The sequence below is a fragment of the Macaca fascicularis genome, chromosome 16, assembly GCF_037993035.2.
Source record: "Macaca fascicularis isolate 582-1 chromosome 16, T2T-MFA8v1.1".
Lineage (NCBI taxonomy): Eukaryota > Metazoa > Chordata > Mammalia > Primates > Cercopithecidae > Macaca > Macaca fascicularis.
This window is the reverse complement of record NC_088390.1, coordinates 64,519,219-64,546,429: the sequence shown is the minus strand read 5'-3', so window position 1 is coordinate 64,546,429 and position 27,211 is coordinate 64,519,219. Positions and strand designations below refer to the sequence as shown.

Genomic DNA, 27,211 nt, shown 5'->3' with positions numbered 1-27,211 from the left:
GCAACAGGGACAAAGCTAGAGTGAGGTGCCCAAGTATGAAATGGTTCTTCATACCCTGAGATATGAAATTGTTCTTCCGAACCCAGATATCTTCCCAAAGGAATATGTGGCTATCTCCCTCTCTAGATGGTTAAAATGACACTTAATCCCAGCTCAGCCTCCAACAGCAGAAGGGAGGTGCCTTCCGCTTAAGGGTTAAAGTTAGAAAAGGGATGGTACCTGAGAGGTGAGTGGAATAGGAAAAAGCTAAGGCCAATGAAAGCCAATTTCATTTGGTGCAAATAGCTACTGTATATCTCATTTTCTAGATCCAATGTTGATTACTACAATTTTAATTTTCTAGCACCCTGGGAAAGCAGAGATTTCCTGGCATCACATGTGCCAATGCAAAATGAGATTTTTCTTTCCCCTACCGAGATATCTGGACTAAAATATGGGCTGCTTGTATTTTGTGGAATATGTATGTGGAACAAGAGGGAGATTGTTTTTTTTACTGATCATAAAATGAACCAAGAGATGACACAGGAATTTCACAGTTTGTTTGTGTGTAGCAGTCTATGTGATCTGGAGGATTATTAGTCTCAGCTTGGCACTGTCACTGTTCTTCCACCCAGAGGTTCAGCTAATAAAACACAACTGCTTGGAAAAATCATCACTGGGGGCACCGGAATATCACACATCGTGCCAGCATCTTACTGGTCCTGAAAGGCTTCTACCTGCTACAGAACTACAGAAGCCCTGCTTAGAAAGAACTCTCATTATTAGGAATAGAATAGGGGAGAAATTCACCATCTTTCCACTCAAGCCTGCTCCTCCTTTCATGTTTCCCTCCTCAGTGCCATCTTCCATCCAGTTGCCCAAGCCAGAAACCTGAGAGTCATGCCTGACTTCCCTCACCCTTCTCTCCTTTACCTGCTAGTATCCACCAAGTCTTGTCCATTTTAACTCTTTAACATTACTCAAGTCTGTCTGCCTTCTTTTTTTTTTTTTTTTTTTTTTTTAAGACAGAGTCTCACTCTGTTGCCCAAGCTGGAATACAGTGGTACAATCTTGGCTCACTGCAACCTCCACCTCCTGGGTTCAAGTGATTCTCCTGCCTCGGGCCTCCCAAGTAGCTGGGATTACAGGCATGAGCCACCATGCCTGGTTAATTTTTGTATTTTTAGTAGAGATTGGGTTTCACTATGTTGCCCAGGCTGGTCTTGAACTCCTGACCTCGTGATCCACCCACCACGGCCTCCCAAAGTGCTGGGATTACAGGCGTGAGCCACCACGCCCGGCCAAGTCCATCTGCCTTCTACTGTTAGGTATATGTCCAAGAGAAATGAAAACATATGTCCACACAAAAACTTGGTTTTCTTTTTTGAGACAGGTTCTGGTTTGCTCTGTAGCCCTGGCTGGAGTACAGTGGTGTGATCATGGCTCACAGCAGCCTCACCCTCCCAGGCTCACGTGATCCTCCCACCTCAACCTCTTGAGTAGCTGGGACTACAGACATGCGCCACCACGCCTGGCTGATTTTTTTTTTTTTTGTAGAGATAGGGGTCTCACCATGTTGCCCAGGCTGGTCTTGAACTTCTGGGCTCAAAGGATCTTCCCACCTTGGCCTCCAAAAATGTTGGGATCTGCCAGGTGTGGTGGCTCATGCCTGTAATCCTAGCAATTTGGGAGGCTGAGGCGGGTGGATCATCTGAGGTCAGGAGTTTGAGACCAGTCAGGCCAACGTGGCAAAACCCTGTCTCTACTAAAAGAGAGACAAAATTAGCCGGGCATGGTGGTACATACCTGTAATCCCACTTACTCAGGAGGCTGAGGCAGAAGAATCACTTGAACCTGGGAGGCAGAGGTTGCAATGAACCGAGATCATGCCACTGCACTCCAGCCTGGATGACAGAGCAAGACTCTGTCTCAAAAAAAAAAAAAATGCTGGGATCACAGGCATAAGCCACTGTGCCTGGCTTACACAAAAATTTGTAAACAAATGTTCACAGCAGCATAATTCAAGAAAGCCCAAAAGTGGAAATGACTCCAATGTCTATCTTCTTCTTTCTTTTGAGATAGTTTTGCTCATTGCCCAGGCAGGAGTGCAATGGCACGATCTTGGCTCACTGAAACCTCTGCCTCCTGGGTTCAGGTGATTCTCCTGCCTCAGCCTCCCAGGTAGCTGAGATTACAGGCACCCACCACCATGCCTGGCTAATTTTTGTATTTTTAGTAGAGACAAGGTTTCACCGTCTTGGCCAGGCTGGTCTTAAACTCCTGACCTCAAGTGATCCATCTGCCTCAGCCTCCCAAAGTGATGAAACTACAGGCGTGAGCCACTGTGCTCAGTTCCAATGTTCATCAACTGATAAATGGATAAACAAAATGTGTTGTACCCATACAACAGAACGGTATTCAGCGAGAAAAAGAAATGAAGTACTGATACATACTACAATGTTGATGAACTCTGAAAACATGCTAAGTCTGGAAAAATTACTGGAAACAAGCCAGCCACAAATATATGATTTCATTTATATGAAATGTCTAGAATAGGCAAACCCACAGAGATGGAAGGTATAGATTAGTGGTTTCCAAGGGCTGAGCAGAGGAGTAAATGGGGGTAGGAGGTGAATGCTAAAGGGTACAGCATTTCTTTTTAGGGAGACAAAATTGTTCTAAACACAATTGTGGTGATGGCTGCACAATTCTGTGAATACAGTTAGCCCTCTATATCTGCTGGTTCCCCATCTGTGGATTCAACCAACAGCAGATTAAAAACATTTGGGGAAAATACAACAATAAAAAATAATACAAATAAGAAATATAGTAAAACAACTACTTATATAGCATTTACACTGTATGAGGTATTATAGGTAACCTAGAGATAGTTTAAAGTATCACACAAGAAGATGTGCACAGGTTACATGCAAACACTATGGCATTTTATATAAGTGACTTGAGCATACTTGGATTTTGGTATCCTCAGGGGTCCTGGAACCAAACCCCACATATCACGGGATAACTGTATACTAAAAGCCTTTGAATTGTACACTTTAAAAGGGTAAATTCTGGCTGGGCGTGGTGGTTCACGCCTGTAACCTCAGCACTTTGGGAGGCTGAGGCGGGCAGATCATCTGAGGTCAGGGGTTCGAGACCAGCCTTACCAACATGGAGAAACCCTATCTCTACTAAAAATACAAAATTAGCCAGGCCTGGCGGCGCATGCCTGTAATCTCAGTTACTCGGGAGGCTGAGGCAGGAGACTTGCTTGAACCTGGGCGAGGCAGAGGCTGTGGTGAGCCGAGATCGAACCATTGCACTCCAGCCTTGGCAACAAGAGTGAAACTCCATCTCAAAACAAACAAACAAACCAACCAACCAACCAACCAACCAACCAACCAACCAACCAAAAAAAAAACGGTAATTCCAATCTGGGCAACATGGCGAAACTGTGTCTCTACAAAAAAAGAATACAAAAATTGGCTGGGCACGGTGGTTCATGCCTGTAATCCCAGCACTTTGGGAGGCCGAGGTGGGCGGATCACATGAGGTCAGGAGTTCAAGACCAGCCCGGCTAACATGGGGAAACCCCATCTCTACTAAAAATACAAAAATTAGCCGGGCACGGTAGCAGGTACCTGTAATCCCAGCTACTCGGGAGGCTGAGGCAGGGGAATCACTTGAACCTGGGAAGCAGAGGTTGCGGTGAGCCGAGATCGTGCCATTGCACTCCAGCCTAGGCAACAAGAGCAAAACTCCGTCTCAAAAAAAAAAAAAAAAAAAATTAGCCAAGAATGGTGGCATACGCCTGTAGTTCCAGCTGCTTGGGAGGCTTAGGCAGGAGGATTACCTGAGTCTGAGAGGCGGAGGTTGTAGTGAGCCGAGATCACACCACTGCACTCTAGCTTGGGTGATAGAGTGAGACCCCATCTCAAAAAAAAAAAAAAAAAAGAAAAAAAAAGGTGTAGGGTGGGGGAGTTAATTGAAAGGTATGTAAACTATATCTCAATAAAACTGTTATTAAAAATATACCTATATCCATCTGTCTCCTTTCCTATTGTCTCATACACACAGTCATATACTTGGTTCCAGCCACTGGAACTATGCCATTCCCTGAACTGGCCCCTCTTGCTCGCCTCCAGGCCATCATAGACAGTTCTGTGTCCTCAGAATGCTTGTCCCCTTGCCTTTCATGAGTTCTCTAGGACTACCTTAGATCCTTATTTCTCCTAAGAAGACAGGGTTGGGTGCTCCCACCTGGGTATCCAAGCATGAGTGGCATTTTCACACTATATGCTGAAAGTCTGTTGACTGGGGATGCCCCATAGCAGACAGAGGCCTGTTCTCACAATGCAGCTCCCATGTGTAGCCCAAAGCCTGGTAGATGCTCAAAAAATATTTGTCAAATGAAGAAGAAGAGGAAGAAGAGGAAGAAGACAAGAGGTCACATACTAGGCCCTCATTCCTAAACAAATTGTTTAGACCAGTCTCTAAAACCTAACAAACAAGACTTGCATACACCTGAAGCAATCCCTACTATGGCTGGCAGGTTGCACACAACACATGGTTTCAGGGCACATGGAAGCTTCATTTTTGCCCATGTTACCTTTCTGCTGCCTGGTGGAGCTGGGTCAAAGATTCGGGTCTGCATCTCACTGGGAAGAGCAGAGTACACTGGGAGGATAATTAACTCTGGAACATCAGGTCCCAGGGATTTCATTCTTTCATACAGGATCTCACAAGCAGTATCAATTTCTTCCTGACCAGTCAGGAAGACCAGGATATCACCTACGAGCAGAATAGAGCATTCATTTACTTTCTAACTGTGTGTGTATGTTCTATACAAAGGCTATGGTGACATTAATAAAACTTCAAATAACAGAACATACACATTCATATTCTGACCAGTAAGTAAACAATAGACAAACCAGTAAAAAAACAATTTATATATGACATTATAACCACCACCATTTCAAACATACAAGCCTGAGGCTTGCAGAGAGATGAATATTTAGAAGGTGTTTTTAAAAAGATTAGCAAAAAAGAACCACATGAGGACTTTTGGGCTAAGAGAGAAAAAATTGCTTTTTCCCTTTACCTGGTGGCTCTGTTAAATGGATCTGCATAACAGTAATCAGGCTGGCATCCAGATAATCTGTCTCAGGTTCCTTTGTGTACAGTATTTCCACTGGATATGTTCGACCTGGGATGGTGAAAATGGGAGCTTCATAGAAGTATTGAGAAAACTTCACTGCATCCAAGGTGGCTGAGGTGACAATCAGCTTCATGTCCTGCCGTTTCTGAACTGTCTAAAGAGAAATATTATGTGGCTTACTGAAAAGGACCACCCAAAAAGACACAGATACTCAAATCCAACTCCCAGAATTCAGTTTCCAACAGGTAGAGGGGTCATTGAAGAGCATCTAGTTACCTTTTTCAACAATCCAAAGAGCACATCAGTGTGAATTGTCCTCTCGTGCGCTTCGTCCAACATGATGATCGCATACTGAGTGAGGTCAGGGTCAATCAAGCACTCTCTAAGCAACATCCCATCTGTCATGTACTTGATGACTGTTTCAGGGCTAGTGCAGTCCTCAAATCGAATGGTGTAGCCCACCTAAAGCAGAAGAGAAGGGGAAAACCTAGGATACAAATGTCTCCTCTTCCCAATCACCAGGGAAGATTTCAGCCCAGTCACTGTTACTCACAATCTTAATAATTTAATCAAGATGTACAGTAATTTCCTTATAGTAAGGTATGTCTTAGACTATACCCTCAACAGACTGATTATGACAGTGGGAACCCTCTCTCCCTCAGGAGAAACCTGAAAAAAGGCAGTATTATTAATATTTCCATTTGATAGGTTAAGAGATCTGGGCCTTTGTTTCTGGTATTTTTAGAGTGACTCCACTATCTACTTACCTCTTGGCCTAAGCAACAACCAAACTCCTCCGACACTCTTTTGGCCACTGACATAGCTGCCACTCTTCTGGGCTGGGTACACCCAATCTTGCCCCTGGAAGTGTAGCCTGCCTCTGCCAGGTACTGGGTGATCTGCGTTGTCTTTCCAGATCCTGTCTCACCAATAACAATCAGGATCTGATTGTCATGGACGGCCTGAAAGCAACAGAATATAAATATTGTCATTAAAATCTGCCAGAATATACATATGGTCATTAAACAGAATACAAATATGATCATTAAAATCTACATTACTCTGGAATAAAATAATTAATGACTACATTCTAACACCAAAGAAAAGGGGGATGTACCCATATGGTTAAAGAAGTCAACAATAAATTTAAAAGATAAATAAAAAGTGTTCCTTTCCCCTGTAACTCCCAAATTTCTAGTATCTTTCCCCAAAAATTATTTCTTATTTCTACATTGTTTGTAACACCCAAGGATTACAATCAACTGTGGTTCTATGGATATAGGACTAGTTAAATAAACCACAGCCTATCCAAATAATAGAAAAGGCTTTTTTTCTTTCTTTCTTTTTTTTTGTTTGAGATGAAGTCTCACTGTGTCGCCCATGCTGGAGTGCAGTGGCATGATCTCAGCTCCTTGCAACCTCCACCTCCCGGATTCAAGTGATTCTCCTGCCTCAGCCTCCCAAGTAAATGGGACTGCAGGCACCCATCAGCACGCCCGGCTAATTTTTGTATTTTCAGTAGAGATAGGGTTTCACCATGTTGGCCAGACTGGTCTTGAACTCCTGACCTCAGGTGATCTGCCTGCCTTGGCCTCCCAAAGTGCTGGGATTACAGGCATGAGCCACTATACCTGGCCTGGCATTTTTTTTTTTTTTTTAAATAAGGCCAGGCGCAGTGGCTCAAGCACTTTGGGAGGCCGAGGAGGGAAGATTGCTTGAGTCCAGGAGTTCAAGACTAGCCTGGACAATATAGTGAGACCACATCTCTACAAAAATACAAAAAACTGGCTAAGCATGATGGTGCATGCCTTGCAGTCCCAGTTACTTGGGAGGCTGAAGTGGGAAGATCACTTGAGACCAGGAGGTAGAGGTTGCAGTGAGCTGAGATCATGCCACTGTATTCCAGCCTGCACAAAGCGAGACTCTGTCACACACACGCACACACACACACATACACACACACAAAATTTCTGAGATATACCATTAAGTGGAAAAAGCAAGATGTAGAACAGTGTATATATCACTGTCACCTATAAACACATATAGTATGCTTATAAAATGTGTGCGTGTGTGCATATATTTGTACTTGTTTTATACATATAAGATATTGTTGAAAGGATTCACTGGAAACTAGTAAACCTGATTACCTCAAGGAAGGCTCAGTGGTCTTAAAATCGGAATTCCAGAATATAGAGTACCAAAGCAAAGGCCTTGCCCATGTGAGTTTATTGGCTGAGTATCCTCGTTTTTAATTACTGACCAGAGCTGTTGGTCCATGCAACACAACACTCTGCCCACCTGGAACTTTTCTAGGGTCCCCAGGAAAAAGAAAATATACAGACATATACATACATATGTGTGTCTATACACGCACACACACAAATATTTGTGATACAGGGTCTCACTCTGTCGCCTAGGCTGGAGTGCAGTGGTGTGATTGCAGTTCACTGTGGCCTTGACCTCTCGGGCTCAAGCAATCCTCTTATCTCAGCCTCCCGAGTGGCTGGGACTACAGGCATGGACTACCACACCCAGGCAAATTTTTTTTTTTTTTTTTTTATTAGACAGAGTCTCACTCTGTAGCCAGGCTGGAGTGCAGCAGCACAATCTCAGCTCACTGCAACCTCCGACTCCCTGATTCAAGCGATTCTCCTGCCTCAGCCTCCTGAATAGCTGGGATTACAGGCATGCGCCACCATGCCCAGCTAATTTTTTGTATTTTTAGTAGAGACGGGGTTTCACCATGTTGGCCAGGATGGCCTCGAACTCCTGAACTCGTGATCTGCCCACCTTGTCCTCCCAAAGTGCTGGATTACAGACGTCAGCCACCACGCCCCGCCAAATTTTTTATTTTTGTAGAGACAGGTCTCCCTATGTTGCCCAGGCTGGTTTCAGACTCCTAGGCTCAAGTGATCCTCCTGCGCCTTGGCCTCCAATGTGCTGGGATTATAGGCATGCACTACCGTGCTCGGCCCCATTTTTTAAAAAAGTATTTAGAAAGTTTTCTCCTTATTTCTTAACCCTTTTGGATGAGCCACTTCAAGGAGGCACATATTTGTCCTGTTAGTTTCAATTTTAAAATATCCCTCTTTTAGAAAACAACCCTACTGCCCACCAATACATCATAAAAGTCTTCTCACCTGGACCAACTGCTCCTTCAGTTTGTAGATTGGCAGGCTCTCCCTTTGCTCAAGGATTGACATCTGGGTCTTTTTCCCGTAAGAGGCTTTATTGCCCCCAAAGGCATGCTTCTTCCACTCGGGAATATCATTGGGCATCATCCCAATACCCCGCATGTTGGCAGCAATCTGTCTGCCTTCCGCTGGAAAGGAAAACAGGCAACTTAGGATTGTCCTCAAGCTACCTCAAGATGTGCCAGAGAAAAAAATAAAATGGCAGGTGGGCACTGAACATGGAGCATCTCTATTCAGTGACCCGTGATCAAAAGTACTCAAAGAAACAAATTAATGTGAAAAAAAGAATATAGAAGGGGCAGCAGGGAGTGGGAAACAGACTGTAACAAGTGGTGCTACACACCTGTGATGTCAGAAAAAAGGTTAGCTGAGAGAAGTGAAGACCTGATTGACACTGGAATTTTTTTTTTTTTTAGGTAGGGTCTTGCTCTGTCATCCAAGTGGGTGGGAGTGCAGTGGCACAATCCTGGCTCATTGCAGCCCCGACCTCCAGGGCTCAAGCGATCCTCCTGCCTCATTTTTAAATGTTTTTTGAAGAGAAGAGGTCACTCTATGTTGCCAGGCTGGTCTCGAACTCCTGGGCTAAAGCAATCCATCCATCTCACCCTCCCAAAGTAATGGAATTACAGACGTGGCCACCATGCCCAGCACTCTCCCCTTTTTAAATAACTGCTACATTGAGATGTAATTCACAAACCATGTCACACTTTTCTTTCTTTCTTTTTTTTTTTTTGAGACAGGGTCTTGCTCTGTTGCCCAGGCTGGAGTATAGTGGCGCAATCATGGCTCACTGCAGCCTCAAATTCCTGGGCTCAAGAAATCCTCTCTCCTTGGCCTCCCAAAGTGCTGGGATTATAGGTGTGAGTCACCAAGCCTGGCCTCCATGTCACTCTTTTTAAGTGTTTAACTCAGTGTTTTACTGTATATTCATAAAGCTGTGCAACTATCCCCACTATCTAATTTTAGAACATTTTCATCATCCCCAAAAAAACTCCGTACCCATTAGCAGTTACTCCCCATTCCTCCCTTTTCCTTCCCCTTGGCAACCATTAGTCTACTTTCTATATCTACGGGTTTACCTATTCTGGATATTTCTGTTGTGGTCTGTTGTGCCTGGCTTCTCTCAGATTAATTTTTTCTTTTTTTTGACAGGGTCTGGTTCCCAGCAGGTTGGAGTGCAGTGGCGAGATCTCAGCTCAGCAACCTCTACCTCCTGGGCTCAAGCAATCCTCCCATGTTAGCCTCCTGAGTAGCTGGGACTACACGTGCATGTCACCACACCTGGCTAATTTTTTTTTTTTTTGAGATGGAGTTTCGCTCTTGTTGCCCAGGCTGGAGTACAATGGCGTGATCTTGGTTCACTGCAACCTCTACCTCCTAGGTTCAAGCGATTCTCCAGCCTCAGCCTCCCCAGTAGCTGGGATTACAGGTGCGCTCCACCATGTCTATTAATTTTTCTATTTTTAGTAGAGATGGGGTTTCACTATGTTGGCCAGGCTGGTCTCAAACTTCTGACCTCAGGTGATCCACCTGCCCCAGCCTCCCCAACTGCTGGGATTACAGGCTTGAGCCACCACGCCCGGCCTAATTTTTGTATTTTTTGCAGAGACGGGGTTTCACCACATTGCCCAGCCTGGTTTCAAATTTCTGGACTCAAGCGATCTGCCCACCTCAGCCTCCCAAAGTGCTGGGATTACAGGTGTGAGCCACCTTGCCCGGACCTAGCTTATATTTTCAAGGTTCACCTTGGAATTGTGGCTTGAGGAGCAAAAAAAATGAGCAGAATTTTAGTGGCTCTCTAGAATATGCAAACATTTTACAAATTTGATGCCAAAAGCTGGCTATGAAAAAATACTTGTGCCTACTAACTAAATAAGTGAGCTTTGGCAGAGGTCAAAGGAGGGTCACGAAGAACATTTCACTAAAGGGTAAAAGGGAATGAATGGGTTTATTCTGAGGAAATGGAAGATGATATTGTTAAACAATGAATGAATATTTCTTCTACTTTAAATCTAATATTTTGGTTTTTTTTTTTTTTTTTTGAGACAGAGTCTCGCTCTGTCGCCCAGGCTGGAGTGCAGTGGCCGCATCTCAGCTCACTGCAAGCTCCGCCTCCCGGGTCTACGCCATTCTTCTGCCTCAGCCTCCCGAGTAGCTGGGACTACAGGCGCCCGCCACCTCACCCGGCTAGTTTTTTGTATTTTTTTAGTAGAGACGGGGTTTCACCGTATTAGCCAGGCTGGTCTCGATCTCCTGACCTTGTGATCCGCCCGTCTCGGCCTCCCAAAGTGCTGGGATTACAGGCTTGAGCCACCGCGCCCGGCCAATATTTTGGTTTTTATTTTTGTTGTTTTTAAAAATTTAATTTTAAATTGGAGACAAGGGCTGGGCACGGTGGCTCACCAGTAATCCCAGCACTTTGGGAGGCTGAGGCGGGCAAGATCACTGGAGGTCAGGAGTTCGAGACCAGCCTGACCAACATGGTGAAACCCTGTCTCTACCAAAAATACAAAAAAAATTACTCGGGCATGGTGGCGGGGGCCTGTAGTCCCAGTTACTTGGGAGGCTGAGGCAGGAGAATCGCTTGAACCTGGGAGGCAGAGGTTGCAGTGAGCCGAGACTGCACCACTGCACTCCAGCTAGGGCAACACAGTGAGACTCCATCTCAAAATAAAATAAAATAACATAACATAAAATACATAACATTAACAACATAAAATAAAATAAAATAAAATAAAATAAAATAAAATAAAAAAGAGACAAGGTCTTACTAGGTTGCCCAGACTGGTCTTGAACTCCTGGCCTCAAGCAATTTTCCGGCCTCAGCCTCCCAAAGTGTTGGAATTACAGGCGTGAGCCATCATGTCGAACCTAATCTAATATTTAAATCTTCATTACATGCAGCCAAACTGATATCTAAATTAACACAATTCTCAAACTTCTGTCTCCAGCCCAGACCTCTATTCTGAGCTCTCATACTCAATTCTACACTGGATACCTCAACCTAAGATGTCCTCTAGTTGTCTCAGATACAAGTCCAAAACGGAATTCACCATCTTTCCCCACAAACCCATTTCTCCTCCGGTGTTCCCATCATTCATCCTAGTGCTCATGCCAGAAACCTGGAAGTTATCTTTGACCATTCCTGATACCCCACATTCAACGAATCACTTTTCTCAAGTACATCCCTCCTCTTTGCTACCTCCATGTTCAAGCCACCATCCTCTCTCTTCTGAATTATTAGAAAAGCTTCCTAAATCATCACATGTGCCCCATCCAACTCATTCTGCAGGGCAGCCTGAATCATCCTTTGGAAATGCAATTCTGGTCATACCATGTGCCAGCTGAGAACTTTCAACATCTGGCCAGATGCGGTGGCATCTTGTAATCTCAGCAATTTGGGAGGTCGAGGTGAGTGGATCACCTGAGGTTGCGAGTTCGAGACCAGCCTGACCAACATGGAGAAACCTCATCTCTACTAAAAATACAAAAAATTAGCTAGGCGTGGTGGTGCATGCTTGTAATCCCAGCTACTTGGGAGGCTGAGGCAGGAGAATCGCTTGAACCAGGGAGGTGGAGGTTGCAGTGAGACGAGATTATGCCACTGCACTCTAGCCTAGGCAACAAGAGCAAAACTCCATCTCAAAACCAAAAACAACAGCAACAACAAAATAACTTTTCAACATCTCCCAGTGCTGTAAGAATTGAACCCAGATTCCTAATGCCACCTACAAAGCCCTGGTCCAATGCTCTTATCTCATCCCCTACCAATGCCCCTTGCTCTCTCTATTCCATCCACACAGGCTTCCTTTCAGTTCCTTCTTTCCCACCCCACAAACCCAACACGGGCTACTCCTCAGGCTGGAACACACCTCCCAACCTCCATCCCATCCCCACTTGACAGACTGAGTCCCATTTATCCTTTGGGTCTCAATTTCCCCAGGGAAGTGACCAACCACAGTCAATTACACTGCCTGTACTTCTTCACATAGCACTGATCATAATTTAATTATTTGGTAATTATTTAATTAACATCAATTTCCCCGACTAAGCTGTAGTGTCTAAAAGCAGGGGTCGTATCTGTTTAATTCACATCTGTATCTCCAATTGCCAAACACAAATTAAATTAGTAAGTATTTGTTATGACTACATATAGTAGTTAAAATTTCTGCACAAAAAAATATATGAAAAAGGAAGTTTCAAAGCTGTATTATCTCTAGAATAAATTTTTTTTTTTTTTTTTTGAGATGGAGTCTCACTCTGTCGCCAGGCTGGAGTGCAGCGGCACAATCTCAGCTCACTACAACCTCCACCTACAGGGTTCAAGCGATTCTCCTGCCTCAGTCTCCTGAGTAGCTGGGACTACAGGCATACACCACCATGCCCGGATAATTTTTTGTATTTTTAGTAGAGACGGGGTTTCACCATGTTGGCCAGGATGGTCTCGATTTCCTGACCTTGTGATCCACCTGCCTTGGTCTCCCAAAGTACTGGGATTACAGGTGTGAACCACCGTGCCCGGCTATAGTAAAATTTTTAAAGTTATTCAGAAGAAAAACTCAGTCTAATGATTTGACCATGACTATTAAAACATTTTTGGTTTTAAACATGTGTTTAAGAAAAAAACCAAACATGCTCTAACTGAAGTGAAAAACCAAGGGTAAATTATTTTTTCGAGACGGAGTGTCATTCTATCACCCAGGATGGAGTACACTGGCCTGATCTCAGCTCACTGCAACTTCCACCCCTGGGTTCAAGCGATTCTCCTGCCTCAGCCTCCTGAGTAGCTGGGATTACACATGTATGCTACCACGCCCGGCTAATTTTTGTATTTTTTTAGTAGAGGCGGGGTTTCACCATGTTGGCCAGCTTGGTCTTAAACTCCTGACCTCAGGTGATCCACCTGCCTTGGCCTCCCAAAGTGCTGGGATTACAGGCATGAGCCACCACCCCCCACCCAAGGATAAATTTTTAGTGTGTGCTGGGAGTGACCCCTCCCTGTGCTCTGGAAGGCTCAGATTTTTTTTTTTTTTTCTTTTTTTTGAGACGGAGTCTCGCTCTGTCGCCCAGGCTGGAGTGCAGTGGCGCGATCTCGGCTCACTGCAAGCTCCGCCTCCCGGGTTCACGCCATTCTCCTGCCTCAGCCTCCCGAGTAGCTGGGACTACAGGCGCCCACAACCGCGCCCGGCTAATTTTTTGTATTTTTAGTAGAGACGGGGTTTCACCGTGGTCTCGATCTCCTGACCTTGTGATCCGCCCGCCTCAGCCTCCCAAAGTGCTGGGATTACAGGCTTGAGCCACCGCGCCCGGCCTGGAAGGCTCAGATTTTTAAACAAGGTCCGTACACCCCTCCAAGGGTCCTACCATCAGGCAGAGGGTCAACCCAGTGTTTGTTGAGTCCCATGGGAATAGAATCCATCTCAGCTTCCCGCTGGGCCTGCTTAAGTTCCCGCCTTTCTTTGGCCAAGGCACTCTGCATCATTGCTGCTTGGGAGAGGGAGCCATCTGGGTTCTGGTGCAACAGAAGAAAAAACGACAGGGATTAAATGTCCATGAAATAAAATGTAGATGTTAAGCCCCTGTAAACTAAAACATGGGAACACATCTGGAATAAAGTTCCTACCAGTGTAACAGACTATACGAAAGAAATGGATACACCGTAGCACATTCAGATAAAATGAACAAGGACAATAATAAATCATTGAAGGAATTGAATGTTTAGTTTGAAAATGAGAATCCCAAAAGAGATAGGAATGATGTGCTACCTTTAAATGTATGAAGGACATAAGAAAGGGATAAGAATTTTTCTGTATGACCCCGGGAACCAAAATTAAGACCAATGTGGACACTTCAGTGAGCGAGGTTTCAGGTCTGCCTAAAGAAGAAGTAGGGATCAGACTCATCTCATGATGAAAGGTACCTCCTTAAGGGCTGGTGAATTCCCTGTCACTAACAATGTCATGCAGCTATGAGATGACCACATGAGAAGAACACTACAGAAGAATCGTATGTGTGGATTACAAGCATTACATATGTGCTGGGCTGGGAGACCTTTAAGATACCCTTTTCCATACCTAAAATTTTTACCGTTCTATAGATTCTGGTTTAGATTCCCTTCACAGCTCTGCCCTCCCCAACACCCAGTGCTACAGCTTTCTATGGTGGCCAGCCCTAACTGCTCAAGTAAATTCTTCAAAATTGCCTTTAAATCTGCAAGATTCAAGACCTAAGGAAACCATACAAAGGCAATGATGGTAGATTAAGCATTCCTATCTATCTCTGCTTCCACCCAAAATACACAAAAGGAGCACAAAAGAATAAAACAGGCAAAAGCAATAAAGCCAACCCAACCTCCATTTAAAGCAAAATTATTCTAGACCCTGGCTAACAGCCAATAATACTTTATGTGGCCTAAATTCTACTTACGCAGATCTAATAACCTGACCCGTTACTTTAGAAAAAGAAGTCCACTTGACATTTCCAGGTTGAAGGTTCAGAAGTTCTCACCTTGACGATTTTAATGGGGCTCATGTCCATGCTTTGCTTAGTGTGTCCTCTCAGGAATGGAGGCTCTTCCTCAACCAATTCAATCTCAAGGTCCTCATCTAAAAGTCCCCCCAAAAGAAGAATTAGCCATAAACAAGAGAGAATAACAATTTTCACCAAAACAATTAATTTCCATAGACACCAACAATCTTTATCAAAAACAGCTTCCCCTGGTGGGGTGTGGGGGTCATGCCTGTAACCTCAGCACTTTGGGAGGCCAAGGCAGGAGGATCACTTGAGGTCAAGAGTTTGATATCAGCCTGGTCAACATAGTGAAACTCCATCTCTACTAGAAATCCAAAAATTATCCCAGCTTGGTGGTGGGCACCTGTAGTCCCAGCTACTTGGGAGGCTAAGGCAGGAAAATAGCTTGCACCCAGGAGGCAGAGGTTGCAGTGAGCTGAGATCAAGCCATTGCACTCCAGCCTGGGTGACAGAGTGAGACTCTGTCTTTAAAAAAAAAAAAAAAAAAAAAAAAAAAGGCCGGGTGCAGTGGCTCTCACCTGTAATCCCAACACTTTGGGAGGCCAAGGTGGGTGGATCACCTGAGGTCAGGAGTTCTGGACCAGCTTGGCCAACATGGTGAAACCCCATCTCTACTAAAAATACAAAAAAATTAGCTGGGCATGATGGCACACACCTGTACTCCCAGCTACTTGGGAGGCTGAGGCAGGAGGATCACTTGAACCCAGGAGGCGGAGGTTTCAGTAAGCCAAGACTGCGCTACTGCACTTCAGCCTGGGCAACGAGAATGAAACCCCGTCTCAAAAAAAAAAAGCTTCCCAGGTCAAAGGATGGCAATACAAGTAAAACTCTAACCTAGGTGACTATTCCCCCTACCGCCAGCCATTTCTAGGGCATTTGTGCTCCAGTCCAACAACTGATCAGACCTACTTTCGAAAGAAGTTAAACCTGTGAGAAAATACTCTCCTGACATTCTAAATGGTACTAAGGCATTTGCCACCCAACTTCATTATGGAATAATTCTTTTTTATTTTTTATTTTTTTTTATTTTTTTTTGAGACGGAGTCTTGCTCTGTCGCCCAGGCTGGAGTGCAGTGGCTGGATCTCAGCTCACTGCAAGCTCCGCCTCCCGGGTTTGCGCCATTCTCCTGCCTCAGCCTCCTGAGTAGCTGGGACTACAGGCGCCCGCCACCTCGCCCGGCTATTTTTTTGTATTTTTTAGTAGAGACGGGGTTTCACTGTATTAGCCAGGATGGTCTCGATCTCCTGACCTCGTGATCCACCCGTCTCGGCCTCCCAAAGTGCTGGGATTACAGGCTTGAGCCACCGCGCCCGGCTTTTTTAATTTTTATTTATTTTTATTTTTTTTTGATTATGGAATAATTTTTAACCCATAATAAATTTGCAAAAAATTAGTTGGACAATTGAACAACACCAGGCGGAACTTGCTTACGCTTATGGCAGAAGTATAAATGGTACAGAAACCAATAGAAAACAATTTGGAACTGCCCAGTAAAGTCAAACACACACATTTCTTACTACCCAGTAATTTTTAAGACAGGGTCTTCCTCTGTTGCCCAGGCTACAGCACAGCAGCATGACCACGGCTCACTACACCCTCGACCTCCCAGGCTCAAGCAACCTTCCCACTTCAGCCTCCCCAATGGCTGGGAGTACAGGCACATATCACTATACCTGGCTAATTTTTTTTTTTTTTGTAAAGATAGGGCATAGCTACGTTGCCAGGGCTGGTCTCAAACTCCTAGACTCAAGCAATCCTATCATCTCAGTCAGCCTCCCAAAGTGCTGGGATTACAGGGCTGAGCCATGACACTTGGCCTACCCAGTCTATGTATTTAGGAAAAAAAAAGAATGTTTTGCACATAAGCACTGAGAGACAATATAGCAATTTCAAAATACTATTATTCACAAAGATTAACCAAAAACCAAGAAACAACTCATATGTCCATCAAAAGTAAAATGGATAAATTATAGACAATTTATATATACTCTAAAGCAATGAAAATGGATAAAATACCACTATAAATATCATCATAAATATAAAAAATATGTAAGTCAAAAAAAAGAAAAATGAGTTAAGTTCAAAAATAGGCAACACAACATAATGTTTAGGAATAGATATGTAGATGGTAAAACTAAAGAAAAGCAAGGGAGTAATTAACACAAATATGAGATGGTGGTTACTCCTAGGAGGACGAAAGAAGATCTAAGCAGAGGGGAGCACATAAGGGCTTCAGAAGTGCTTGTAAAATTCTACTTCTTAAGCTGGGTGGCGAGCACGTTGGTGCTCACTTACTATTATAATTTAAATTATAGAATTCTATTATAAGACTTCATAATTTCAAAAAAGTCATTATGGGCTGAGTTAAAAGTTGTTTCCAGGGCAACTCAGAGGTAATCTAGGTGGATCCAGGATTTTCAGAATAATTACCAAGAATATGAGATCAAATTTACACCCAAAAATACAATTATAACTTTTTATAACCTGAAAGCTTTTTTTTTTTTTATAGATAGAGTCTCGCTCTGTCACTCAGGCTGGAATGCAGTGGCGTGATCTCAGCTCACTGCAACCTCCATCTCCTGGGTTCAAGCAATTCTTCTGCCTCAGACTCCTGAGTAGCTGGGACTACAGCTGTGCGCCACTACACCCAGCTAATCTTTGTATTTTTTTAGTAGAGACAGGGTTTCACCACCTTGGCCAGGCTTACCTGGGCTCAGGTGATCTGCTGGCCTCGGCCTCCCAAAGTGCTGGGATTACAGGCATGAGCCACCACGCCTGGCCGAGAGATTATTATAAGCAACAAGTATAATAATACATAAGCACTTGTCAGAAAAATGAACTTCTTGCTTCCATCATGGTGAGATCCTTTTTTTTGAGAGATGAGTAGTGAGATCCAAAGAGCAAGTGATTAATAGCCACTGGGTTAAACTACAAGCAAATCACCCAATCCAATGGCTCAACTTGCCAATTATCCTTCTCAATCCAACTGGACTAGTTACCTTCCTCATCGTCCACCTTAGGGAGAATGCCAGTCTCTTCATCAAAGTCTGGAAACTCTTCTTTGGAAAGGACATTGGCAGCAATCATCTAGCCAAAGAAGAGAAGGCAGCATTTGTAACCTGCTAAGATCAAAACTTTTTTTGTTCTTTTTGTTTTGTTTTGTTTTGTTTTTTTGAGACAGGATCTTGCTCTGTCACCTAGGCTGAAGTGCAGTGACCTGATCAAAGCTCACTGCCACCTCAAACTCCTGGGCTCAACCAATCCTCCTACCTCAGCCTCCTGAATAGGTGAGACTACTGGCGCACACCATAATACCTGGCTAATTTTTAAATTTTTTCTAGAAATAGGGTCTATTTGTCCAGGCTGGTCTCAAACTCCTGGCCTCAAGCAATCCTCCTGCCTTGGCCTCCCAAAGTGCTGAGATTACATGTGTCAGCCACATGCCCAGCCAAAACTCTTCTTTTCTAGGAGAGTTAATTACAGAGGTTTCATGTAAGAAACCCAGTTTCTTTCTCCTCTGACCCACGATGTCAGGACCTCAAATGTCCTATGTCCCGTTCCAGGGTTGGGGAGGTGGTTCTCCAACATGGCGCTGTAAAGTATAAGCTCAAAAGTATCATCTCCAAGAAGAGTTATCTGCTCTTCCCTTGTTTCCACAGCACTCTGGTACATTTATTATATAATATGTAGGCCAGACATAGCAGCTCATGCCTATAATCTCAACACTTTCGGAGGCTGAGACAAGAGAATCACTTGGAGCCCAGGAGTTTTTTGTTTGTTTGTTTTTTGAGACGGAGTCTTGGAGTCTCGCTCTGTTGCCCAGGCTGGAGTGCAGTGGCATGCTCTCGGCTCACTGCAAGCTCCGCCTCCCAGGTTCACGCCATTCTCCTGCCTCAACCTCCTGAGTAGCTGGGACTACAGGCGCCCACCACCACGCCCAGCTAATTTTTTGTATTTTTAGTAGAGACGGGGTTTCACCGTGTTAGCCAGGATGGTCTCGATCTCCTGACCTCGTGATCCACCTGCCTTGGCCTCCCAAAGTGCTGGGATTACAGCCATGAGCCACCACGCCCGGCTAAGCCCAGGAGTTTAAGATAAGCCCCAGTAACACGGCAAGACTGTCTCTACAAAAAATTTAAAAATTAGCCAGGCATGGTGGCATGTGCCTGGGGTCTCAGCTAATTGGGAGGCTGAGGTGGGAGGATGGTTTGAGCCTGAAAGGTTGAGACTGCAGTGAGCCATGGTCACGCCAATGCACTTCAGCCTGGGCGACAGTGCAAGCAAGAACCTGTCTCAAAAATAAAGTAAAAAATACGTAACCCCTCACAATTATTTGTTTAGATCTGTCTCCTCTACTGGACTTTGAGCTCCTTAAGCATAGGAACCATGACATATTCATCTTTATAGCCCTAGCTATGCATGGTGCTTGACACACCACGGTTATGATATTTAGTGAAGAAAGATGAAAATAATAGGCTGGGCACAGTGGCTCACGCCTGTAATCCTAGCACTTTGGGAGGCAGAGGTGGGAGGATCACCTGAGGTCAGGAGTTCAAGACTAGCCTGGCCAACATGGTGAAATCCCGTCTCTACTAAAAATTCAAAAAAATTAGCCGGCGTGGTGGTGGTTGCCTGTAATCCCAGCTACTCAGAGGCTGAGGCACAAGAATCGCTTGAACCCAGGAGGCGGAGGTTGCAGTGAGCTGAGATCGCACTACTGTCCTCCAGCCTGGGTGACAGAGTAGGACTCTGTCTCAAAAAAAAGAAAAAAATAATGAAGACTTACATAGTAATTACCATATGCCAGGCACTAACCTAAGAGTTTCACTTTTTTTTTTTTCTTTTTGAGGCAGAGTCTTGTTCTGTCACCCAGGCTGGAGTGCAGTGGCACGATCTCAGCTCACTGTAACCTCCGCCTCTTGGGTTCAAGCAATTCTCTTCCCTCAGCATCCTGAGTAGCTGGGATTACAGGTGCGCACGACGACGCCCGCCTAATTTTTTGTAGTTTTAGTGTAGACAGGGTTTCACCACATTGGTCAGGCTGGTCTTGAACTCCTGACAGGTGTGAGCCACCATGCCCAGCGACTTTCACCTTTATTAACTCATTTAATCATCATACCACCAACGCTGGTCCTGTTTTATAGATGAGGGTACTGAGGCACGAGGTAGAGTAGCTTAGCTAAGGATTACACGGCTAGTAAGTGGCTGACATGGTTTGGCTGTGCCCCCACCCAAATCTCATCTTGAATTTTCACATGTGTGGGAGGGACCCAGTGGAAGGTAACTGAATCATGGAGGCAGCTCTTTCCCACACTGTTGTCATGATAGTAAGTCTCATGAGATCTGATGGTTTTAAAAAGGGGCATTTCCAGCCAGGCGCGGTGGCTCAAGCCTGTAATCCCAGCACTTTGGGAGGCCGAGACGGGTGGATCACGAAGTCAGGAGATCGAGACCATCCTGGTTAACACGGTGAAACTCCGTCTCTACTAAAAAATACAAAAAACTAGCCAGGCGAGGTGGTGGGCGCCTGTAGTCCCAGCTACTCGGGAGGCTGAGGCAGCAGAATGGCGTAAAACCCGGGAGGTGGAGCTTGCAGTGAGCTGAGATCCGGCCACTGCACTCCAGCCTGGGCGACAGGGCGAGATTCCGTCTCGAAAAAAAAAAAAAGAGGGGGCATTTCCCTGCACAAACTCTCTTCTCTTGACTATTGCCATGTGAGATGTGCCTTTCACCTTCCTCCATGATTGTGAGACCTCCCCAACCACGTGGAATTCTAAGTCCAATAAACCTCTTTCTTTAGTAAATTGCCCAGTCTCAGGTACGTCTTTATCAGCAGTGTGAAAACAGACAAATACAGTGGCCAAAAATTATCCCAGGCCATCGTGCTCCAGGGCACACCCCTAAGCACCATGCTACATACTGAATGACTATCTGGCCACGAAAACTAATGGCCCCAACCTGTTTGATCTCCCACTTCTCTGGGTCAGAGATTCGGGTGAGGCGCTTGCGTTCCAGTGAGTCGTCCTCTACTTCAGGGGCACTGACAAGGGACAGGTGAGTGGGTCTATCAGGATTCCGCATTGAGGTCTCCTCATTGGTCTCCCCGACAAGATTTCGCCGTCTATTTGGGTTTAGATCTTCTCCAGACTCTTGATCCACATCCTAAGGCACAAAAACAAGGGGGCCAGCTCACTTGCTGTCTTCTTCCATTCCCTTGGCCATCAGATGTAAGAAAAGGCTGACCATCTCACTTACCTTCATGCTCAGGCTGGTCTTGGTCCCAGTGAAGGAGAGCACTTTGACTTTGACCCTCTGGCCTTTGCTCACCACATCAGCTACATTGGCCACACGACCCTCCCGCCGGAGCTCAGAGATGTGCACCAGGCCTTCCCATCGCTTCCTGAGGGAGAGTCAGACACATCTGGAACATGATAAAAAATACTATCCCCCAACCAATTTCTACCCTTATTGGAACTAACAAAAGAAAATGGCCTCAAACTCAAGAGAAAAGTACCATGAAGGTGGTCAAACAATCAAATAGTGTTATCACTCTCTCCATGGGGAGACATGGGGTGTGGAAGCAAATTCTATCTGTCCCAACAAGCAAAGGACAGATCTCCTGAAGACAGAGAAAGGAATAAAAGGCTCTGTAACATTTCAAAAGAGTCAATTTCTAAGAATCGTGTATGGCTGATTTGACTAAAGTGTCATTAATCAAAGTAACTTTTTAGAATGTGAAAATCCTCAGTGATAAAAGAAATTCTGCCCATCACTGGTGTGGATAGAAGAGCACCAGTCATTACCTGAGTCCTTCCAGCTGCACAAAGCAACCAAACTGCATGATGCTGGTAACTTTGCCATTATAAATGTCACCAATGGTGGGCTCTTCTGGAGGAGGGCGGTCCACATGCTTATCCCGCCATCTATCCAGATTCCGCTCTCCATATTTGTCCCGGTCCTTCCGGTCTTTGGGGGGACTCTGACTCCTGCTCCTGGACCGATATCTAGACTTTGCTTTATTCCTCTCCCGGGTCCTGGAACGTGATCGAGAGCGGGATCGGTGTCTCCGCTTGTGGTCTCTCTCTCGGTTTCGTTCCCTATCTCGGTCTCGATCTCGATCTCGGTCTCGATCTCGGCTTCGACTCCGCTTCTTCTTCTTTGTCCTGTCCCTAACAAATCAATAAGCACCTGTCTTAAAAAAAAACCAATCCAATTTCATCTTTGCATCCCCAAGTACCCAATACAGTGCCATGCACATGGTAGGTGCCCACTAGGTTTTGAGCTGAATTAGTTTCAATAACTATGACATCCCTATAAGCCAATAAAGAATCAAGCCACAAACATATTCAGCCTCTTTCAACCCTGATTTCTATATTCTGAATATCCTAGCATTTGCTAGATACACTTAGCAGGAAGCAATGAAAACAGATCCAACAATATGATATATGACCAGTCCAGATTCTGTAAACTTGCCCCAAATTTTGCTTGGCTGGTCCACAAAATTCAACTGTCACAGTATCCTAAACTTCCAAAGGACAGGACACTAAGGACAAACCGGTGCTCAGTATCTCTCTGCTTCTCCTGGACTGCTGCACTGGGCATTAAAGCTTCCAGTTCTTTCAGGACATCCACAGCAACTTTCACATCATCTTCATCCAACATGGTCTGCAGAGGTAGAGGCCAGCAAAGTTAGGAGAAAGAAAAAAACCACTCAAGAATCAGCTCAGGTACATCTATAAATCACTAACCACTATGTGAGGGAAACGGAAGAGGGGCAGAGATTTCCAGCTTGATTCAAGATAGATGAAGAAGAAATGGAAAGAAGGCTCTTGAGAATCACTGCTACATTTGACAAACCCCCTTTGTCCTTAATACAATTCTATGAAAGGCAGTTAGATATTAATCATCCCTGCCATGAAAGAATGCAAGTGATGATTATATAAAAACAGGTGTTAAAAATTTTAAAAAGCAACTCTCCCTCTGCACTCTCTGCCTCCCTCCCCCCACTCCAGCTTAATGTTTTCCCATAGTCCTTATTGCTATCTGCTATGTTACATACTTATTTGTTTGTTTATTGCCTATCTCCTCCCCACCAGAATGTTTACATGTTTATTTCCTGCTCTGCTCCCTACCCCAAAATTAGGATATAATCTCCAAAGGCAGAAACTCTTGTCTGTTCTGTTCACGGCTGTTACCCAGGTACTTAGAACAGTGTTTGGCATACAGTAAGTACTCAATAAATATTTGTTAAAATGAAATTTAAAAATCAAAACGCTTTAAAAATTAGACCCTTAACAAGTAACAAAGCAAAAAAAGAAATCTAATTTCACACATCTGGCATCTGTTCCAGAACCTTATTTCATATTCCTAAGCACTACTTCCCCAAATTCCCAATCTCATTTCCCTTGAATATCATTCTCAGAACCCCTTAACATGTTCAATACATAGTACATGCTCAGGGAGTGATCAAACACTTTCTTTTTTTCTTTTTCTTCTTTTTATTTTGAGACGGAGTCTTGCTCTGTCGCCCAGGCTGGAGTGCAGTGGCCAGATCTCGGCTCACTGCAAGCTCCGCCTCCTGGGTTTACACCATTCTCCTGCCTCAGCCTCCCAAGTAGCTGGGACTACAGGCGCCCGCCACCTCGCCCGGCTAGTTTTTTTGTATTTTTTAGTAGAGACGGGGTTTCACCATGTTAGCCAGGATGGTCTCGATCTCCTGACCTCGTGATCCACCCACCTCGGCCTCCCAAAGTACTGGGATTACAGGCTTGAGCTACCGCGCCCAGGCTGATCAAACACGTTCACTCTTAAAAATAAGTTACAACAAAGGCAAACTTAAAATTAATAAAATTACTAATGAGACAAAGAAAAGGGGTTGGGAATATATATTTATAGTAGACATTCTCAAAATGGTGTCAGTACCCGAACAGAAGGGTTGTCCGGTTGGCAAAGGACTGGGAAGAGTTCCTTCAGTTTTTCTTTTTCTGTTTTAGGTTTAACAACTGGATCTTGTTTCATTAAAGAGCATGAAGGGGTTAAAAAAAAAGATATATTTAATATTATTAATGATTAACAAAATAACTTCAACATTAGATTTGTATCAAACTGAAACAGAACATGGCATTTTGCTATATATTAATCGTACCTGTTACTATAAATGTAATTTAATTTTCTAAATACATCCATCACAAACTATCTCAAAATGTAGCAGAGACAGGAGTGTAGCAATACTCATTTGGTTATGTCTTATCTTTTTGATTTTGTCTTAAGTCGCTTGAAACTTTTTTTCCCCTTGAAACAGGGGGAAAAAACCTCTGTCATTCAGGCTGAAGTACAGTGGTGCAACTATGGCTCACTGCGGCTTCACCCTTTTGGACTCAAGCAACCCTCCTTCCTTAGCCTCCCAAGTAGCTGGAACTACAGAGGCACGCCATCATGCTTGGTTAATTTTTAAATTTTTTTTGTAGTGATGAGGTCTCTCTATGTTGCTCAGGCTAGTCTAAAACTCCTGGGCTCAAGTGATCCTCCCACCTTGGTCTCCCAGAGTGCTGGGATTCCAGCAGTGAGCCACTACGCCCAGCCCATTTGAAAAATCTTACTGGAACATTTACTTGCTCAGCAACTGCTGAGAGGAAAACAAATGCAATTTACAGGATGTTCAAAATCTACACCATTCTAGAAGCTAAGCTCAGCTGGAAGCTCTGCTTACCTTTGCTAGTGGAAGGCTTCACTGGAGGCCGCATGGTTTGTATGAGACGCAGCAAGTTACTAATAAGAGAATCCTTTGAAAAGAAACATAGAACAAAAATGGTCAGCTCCTGTAGCAGTGCTTAAATACACTTTGAAAAAGGAAAAGGCAAAGAATGTCCTTTAGAGAAGGGTGGTTATGCACTGGAATTTAGCTAATTGGAATAAATGAAACATAGAGTATCAACCTGGTGTAGCATGAACCTAGCATAGCAGCTTCAGAGAAAGCCGATACTTAGGACTCTTTGGGGAGAAAAGTTATTAGGCTCCCTGCAACCATTTTATTTCACAAGGTTTAGAACTACCCCCAAAACTCCTTTCCAACTTCCTGACTTACAGAACAAGAATGTAAATACCTACAAAAACTTAATGATGAAAATCCTGCCCTGTTTTCCTAGAGAGGTATCACAGAAAATCTGGTTACATTACCCCTACCTAATGGCATGAAAACATTACACACTTAATGGCTTATTTAATTGATACGTATAAAATTGTCTCCTTCCTATATCAAACTCCTATATTAAATCCTATCAAAATTTAAATTCAATAGTGACATTAAAACATAAATTATGTAATCCCAGCACTTTGGGCAGTCAAGGCGGGAGGATCACAAGGTCAGGAGATCAAGACCATCCTGGCTAACACGGTGAAACTCTGTCTCTATTAAAAATACAAAAAATTAGACGGGCGTAGTGGTGGGCGCCTGCAGTCCCAGCTACTTGGGAGGCTAAGGCAAAAGAATGGTATGAACCCGGGAGACGGAGGTTGCAGTGAGCTGAGATCACGCCACTGCACTCCAGCCTGGGCAACACAGCAAGTCTCTGTCTCAAAAAAAAACCCCATAAATTAAAACATTAATATCTACAGATTGTCTTCTCCAGATATACATACCGTAAATTCTGCACCATTTTTGACGAGGGAAGCCTTAAAAGTATCAAAGGTGGTATTTTTCTCAGCAAGACTGATCACAAATTCAGCTGCAAATAAGAAACAGAATTCAGAAGAGACATGAGCAAGAAATCAGTTTTAAGTATGGTAAAAACAAAACTAATTAGGTTATCCAACAGTCATAAAAAACAAAGACCACCATCTGATAAGGGTAAAGAGAGAAAATCTGGCCAGGTGCAGTGGCCCATGCCTGTAATCCCAACACTCTGGGAGGCCAAGGTGGGTGGATCACTTGAGATGAGCCTGGCTAACACAGTGAAACCCCGTCTCTACTAAAAATACAAAAATTAGCTGGGTGTGGTGGCAGGCGCCTGTAATCCCAGCTACTTGGGAGGCTGGGGCAGGAGAATCACTTGAACCTAGGAGGCAGAGGTTGCAGTGAGCTGGGATTGTGCCACTGCACTCCAGCCTGGGTAACAGAGTGAGACTCCGTCTCAAAAAAACAAAAAACAAAAACAAAACAAAACAAAAAAGAAAACGAGAGAAAATCTAGACTGCTGAAATTATCCACGCGTGTTCTAGTGAATTTATACAAATGAAAGGAAGACATTACTATAAAATGGCTCAATGTAGCCCGGCACACAACAGAAGGACAGACCCAATCTGTATGTGACAGCAGGCAGCTGCTGGGTGGTGCAATCTCCACATTGATGAAAGACTTACTTTTCCCCCAAATTTTTTTCCACAAATCTGCCTAATTCTTTTTTTTTTTTTTTTTTTTGAGACAGAGTCTTGCTTTGTCGCCCAGGCTGGAGTGCAGTGGCACGATCTCGGCTCACTGCAACCTCTGTCTCCTGGGTTCACGCCATTCTCCTGCCTCAGCCTCCTGAGTAGCTGGGACTACAGGCACCCGCCACCACGCCTGGCTAATTTTTTGTATTTTCAGTAGAGACAGGGGTTCACCATGTTAGCTAGGATGGTCTCGATCTCCTGGCCTTGTGATCTGCCCACCTCAGCCTCCCAAAGTGCTGGGATTGGAGGCATAAGACTTGCGCTCGGCATACCTGACTAGTTCTTGAAACTTTTTTTTTGAGAGGGAGTCTCGCTCTGTCACCCAGGATGGAGTGGAGTGGCGTGATCCTGGCTCACTGCAACCTCTGCCTCCTGAGTTCAAGCGATTCTTCTACCTCAGCCTCCCGAGTAGCTGGGGCTACGAGCGTGCGCCACCACACCCGGCTAATTTTTATATTTTTAGTACAGAGAGGATTTCACCATATTGGCCAGGCTGGTCTCGAATTCCTGACCTTGTGATTTGCCTGCCTCAGCCTCCCAAAGTACTGGGATTACAGGCATGAGCCACCGTGCCCAGCTAGCAATTCTGCTGTCTCAGCCTCCCGAGTATCTGGGATCACAGGTGCCCTCCACCATGCCTGGCTAATTTTTGTATTTTTAATAGAGATGGGGTTTTGCCACATTGGCCAGGCTGGTCTTGAACTCCTGACCTCAGGTAATCCTCCTGCCTCAGCCTCCCAAAGTGCTGGGATTACAGGCATGAGCCACTGTGCCCGGCTTAGTTCTTGAAACTTCTAATATTAGAGCTACTTATTAATTAAGCGACTTTCAGACAGTGGCTCACGCCTGCAATCCCAGCACTTTGGGAGGTCATGGTGGGCAGATTGCCTGAGCCCAGTAGATCAAGATCATCCTGGGCAA

General features: G+C 44.5%; 1 protein-coding gene across 3 annotated transcripts in view; it reads right to left on the bottom strand.

Annotated features, from left to right (window-relative positions):
• DHX8 (DEAH-box helicase 8) overlaps positions 1-27,211 on the bottom strand; it is a 45,401-nt gene that overhangs the window by 14,285 nt on the left and 3,905 nt on the right. For 2 of the 3 annotated variants that reach the window (XM_005584358.5, XM_005584359.5), the window contains exons 2-16: positions 25,502-25,587; positions 24,573-24,645; positions 23,786-23,871; positions 22,419-22,528; positions 21,667-22,032; positions 21,119-21,263; positions 20,822-21,025; positions 17,863-17,950; positions 14,839-14,936; positions 13,696-13,843; positions 8,278-8,459; positions 5,905-6,099; positions 5,414-5,599; positions 5,081-5,291; positions 4,589-4,770 (exon numbers count right to left, since the gene is read on the bottom strand). In XM_005584358.5, the coding sequence (XP_005584415.1) occupies positions 4,589-4,770; positions 5,081-5,291; positions 5,414-5,599; positions 5,905-6,099; positions 8,278-8,459; positions 13,696-13,843; positions 14,839-14,936; positions 17,863-17,950; positions 20,822-21,025; positions 21,119-21,263; positions 21,667-22,032; positions 22,419-22,528; positions 23,786-23,871; positions 24,573-24,645; positions 25,502-25,587 (2,360 nt within the window). Of the gene's footprint in view, positions 1-4,588; positions 4,771-5,080; positions 5,292-5,413; positions 5,600-5,904; positions 6,100-8,277; positions 8,460-13,695; positions 13,844-14,838; positions 14,937-17,862; positions 17,951-20,821; positions 21,026-21,118; positions 21,264-21,666; positions 22,033-22,336; positions 22,529-23,785; positions 23,872-24,572; positions 24,646-25,501; positions 25,588-27,211 lie in introns of all 3 variants that reach the window. The other variant, XM_065531622.2, reaches the window with a different exon arrangement.